This window comes from Aplysia californica, unplaced genomic scaffold (assembly GCF_000002075.1).
Source record: "Aplysia californica isolate F4 #8 unplaced genomic scaffold, AplCal3.0 scaffold00875, whole genome shotgun sequence".
NCBI classification, from domain to species: domain Eukaryota; kingdom Metazoa; phylum Mollusca; class Gastropoda; order Aplysiida; family Aplysiidae; genus Aplysia; species Aplysia californica.
The window spans coordinates 142,240-144,754 of NW_004798145.1; the positions used below are offsets into that span (position 1 = coordinate 142,240).

Below are 2,515 nucleotides of genomic sequence, written 5' to 3' on the forward strand. Positions count from 1 at the left end.
CTGGTCTAGAATAGAATACATACATATCCCACTAGACAAAGGTGACCAGCAACGTCAAAGACGTAAAGGAAGTGGCACAAAAAAAAGGGGGGGTTGGGGAGGGAGGGCAGGTGTAACATAACAGCTCATCATGAGAATATCAAGCTCAACCAAATAGAACTGCAGAAACCAAGAGAGAAGCCCACAGGTTGTGCACATCCACATGGGTAATACATGTGAAAACTTAATGCACTTAAAGTTGAAGAATCAAGAGTCAACTATCTCAGAGGAGGAGGAGGAGGAGGAGGAGGAGGAGGAGGAGGAGGAGGAGGAGGAGGAGGAGGAGGAGGAGGAGGAGAAGAAGAAGGAGAAGAAGAATCAACTCATTAAAAAAAAACCTCACCATGCGTCTCCAGCATCTCACGCGAGTCAAGCATGCGCCTGTGTGTGTGCGGGTTGTGATGGTGATGTGTATCAAAAACATCCTCCCCGTCCATGCCCTCCAGCACCACGGTGACAGAGTCACTGTCCATCCCCTCCATGTAGTGGGGAGGGGGAGGGGCCAGGTGGTGGTAGCTCTTGTTGCCAGGAGGAGCCACAGTTTGGTTCAGGGGAACTGGGGAGAAAGGAACAAAGGGATACACATTTGAATGATTCGTTTTGTTTGAGTAAAGAAAAGCACATTGACACAATAATGATCATTCAGTACTAGGAAAAATACAGACAGTCGGTGGCACTCTCCAATCACAGGTGCACTCATTCAGTTCAGGAAAAGAGCAGGACAGACAGACAGAACCAACAGAGGGGTAGTAAAGATGTAGGACCTACCAGTGGCACCCTGTAACCACCCATAAATTTGAACGAGAACGACAATGAGAATGCCTGCCCACTTGAGGGTCTGCTGTTATGTTTCTGTTCTACTTGACCCTCTACCACTGGACCTTTTTGACTTCTGTTCCACCTGATCGTCTACTAGTCTAATACAATCCACACAACTAAACATATAATTAAAACCAGCGCATCAGAGTGTGGGAGCAGTAATACAAATTCAGTACCGTCCTAATTTATGCAATCTATGCAACGGAAATCACCAAACAGCCGCAATTAAAACCTACCAAAAAAAAGACACAGGTAATATATTATTCACTTTTTAAGGCTTCAAATTCACCTGTTTAGCGATTTCTCAAGCGATCTAACCTCAAGCAGTTTCAGTATTTCAATCTATGCTAGTTTACATCAGGCTCAAAGAAATTGGTCCTACCTGCGTGAGCCTCAGACATGTGCATATTCATGATGAGCTCACTGACAAACGTCTGCATACACCAGTGGCACTTGACGGGAAGCAGGAGCTGCCGGTGGCCGTTCACAACATGAACCTGGCCAGGGAGGGAGGGAGTAGGGAGGACAACGAGTTGTATAATCATCAACAGTTGGAAATAATAGTGTCAACAATCAGTTAGTTGTCATATCATTAAAATACAGAAACGAAAACTTTCATCATTACTGTCAAAGTCGTAAAGTTGGATGAAATTAAGACTATTTACGACTGAAAAGGAGTGATAGAGGTGGATAAAAACACTGATTGATTGCCAAATTAAAGGCATTAGAATACAGTAAAAAGTACCACTACATAGCAGACACTATAGTTAGTCAAAAATACTGCATAAAACATCAACATACTTCCAATTAAATAACAAGGGAAACTTTTCAACCACAAAAACATTCCCCTTTACAACAACAAAAATTGAATTCACCACCAAGTCATGAAACAAGTGACAGTATCATATATATGTGAGGCAGCGTGGTGAAATCAGGCGCTCGTCAAAATACAGAAAACGGAGAAAAACGCATTTTTCCGAAAGTTTGGACATTTTTATCAAATTTTTATTTTTGGGCTCAACCTCTTCTGTGTCTGTATAAAAACACATTTCCATGTGAATTTTTCTGAAAAACATTGATTAAAGGCACAAAGTATGCCATTTTTCAGTTTTCAAGGACTCTTTAGCAATTGGAGTTACCAAACTTTGGCGGTCATTTTCTCGCTTATTTCACCACTGGAACTAGGCGACCACACTTCCTTCAATAGAAAATATCTTGAGTTCTATTCAAGATAGATGGATATTTATTTAATAGGAAGCAAGGCAAATAAATCAGCGTTTAGACGATACCAATATCTCCACATGCCCAAAAATGGATGAGCGCCTGATTCCACTGCGTCGTGACACATATCGCAAAATTGCTCAATGTTCATTTTAAGAAAAGGTTATGAAAAACATTGATATACTTCTAATTTATAAAATAAGAGACACTATCACATACTCATATATAAAATTTGAGAAAAACACTGACGCATCACTGTTACATGACAAAAATGCTCCCCACTCGTTAAAAACAAAAGTCTACAAAAAAACACTGACTTACCGCCAAGTCATATGTGCGAGAAAACGAGTTGTTGCAGAACGGACAACAGTAGGACGTGCTCTGGCTGCTGCGTAGAAACTCCTTGAGGACATGCGGCATGATCATGTGATCCTTG

General features: G+C 41.5%; 1 protein-coding gene across 1 annotated transcript in view; it reads right to left on the reverse strand.

The window, feature by feature from the left end:
- Positions 1-2,506, reverse strand: part of LOC106013417 — an 11,026-nt gene extending 8,520 nt beyond the window's left edge. Inside the window, exons 1-3 of the mRNA XM_035972850.1 lie at positions 2,401-2,506; positions 1,241-1,355; positions 383-595 (exon numbers count right to left, since the gene is read on the reverse strand). Coding sequence (XP_035828743.1) covers positions 383-595; positions 1,241-1,355; positions 2,401-2,505 — 433 coding nt within the window. The 5' untranslated portion in view covers position 2,506. The remainder of the gene's footprint in view (positions 1-382; positions 596-1,240; positions 1,356-2,400) is intronic.
- Between the last annotated feature and the right edge of the window lie 9 nt (positions 2,507-2,515).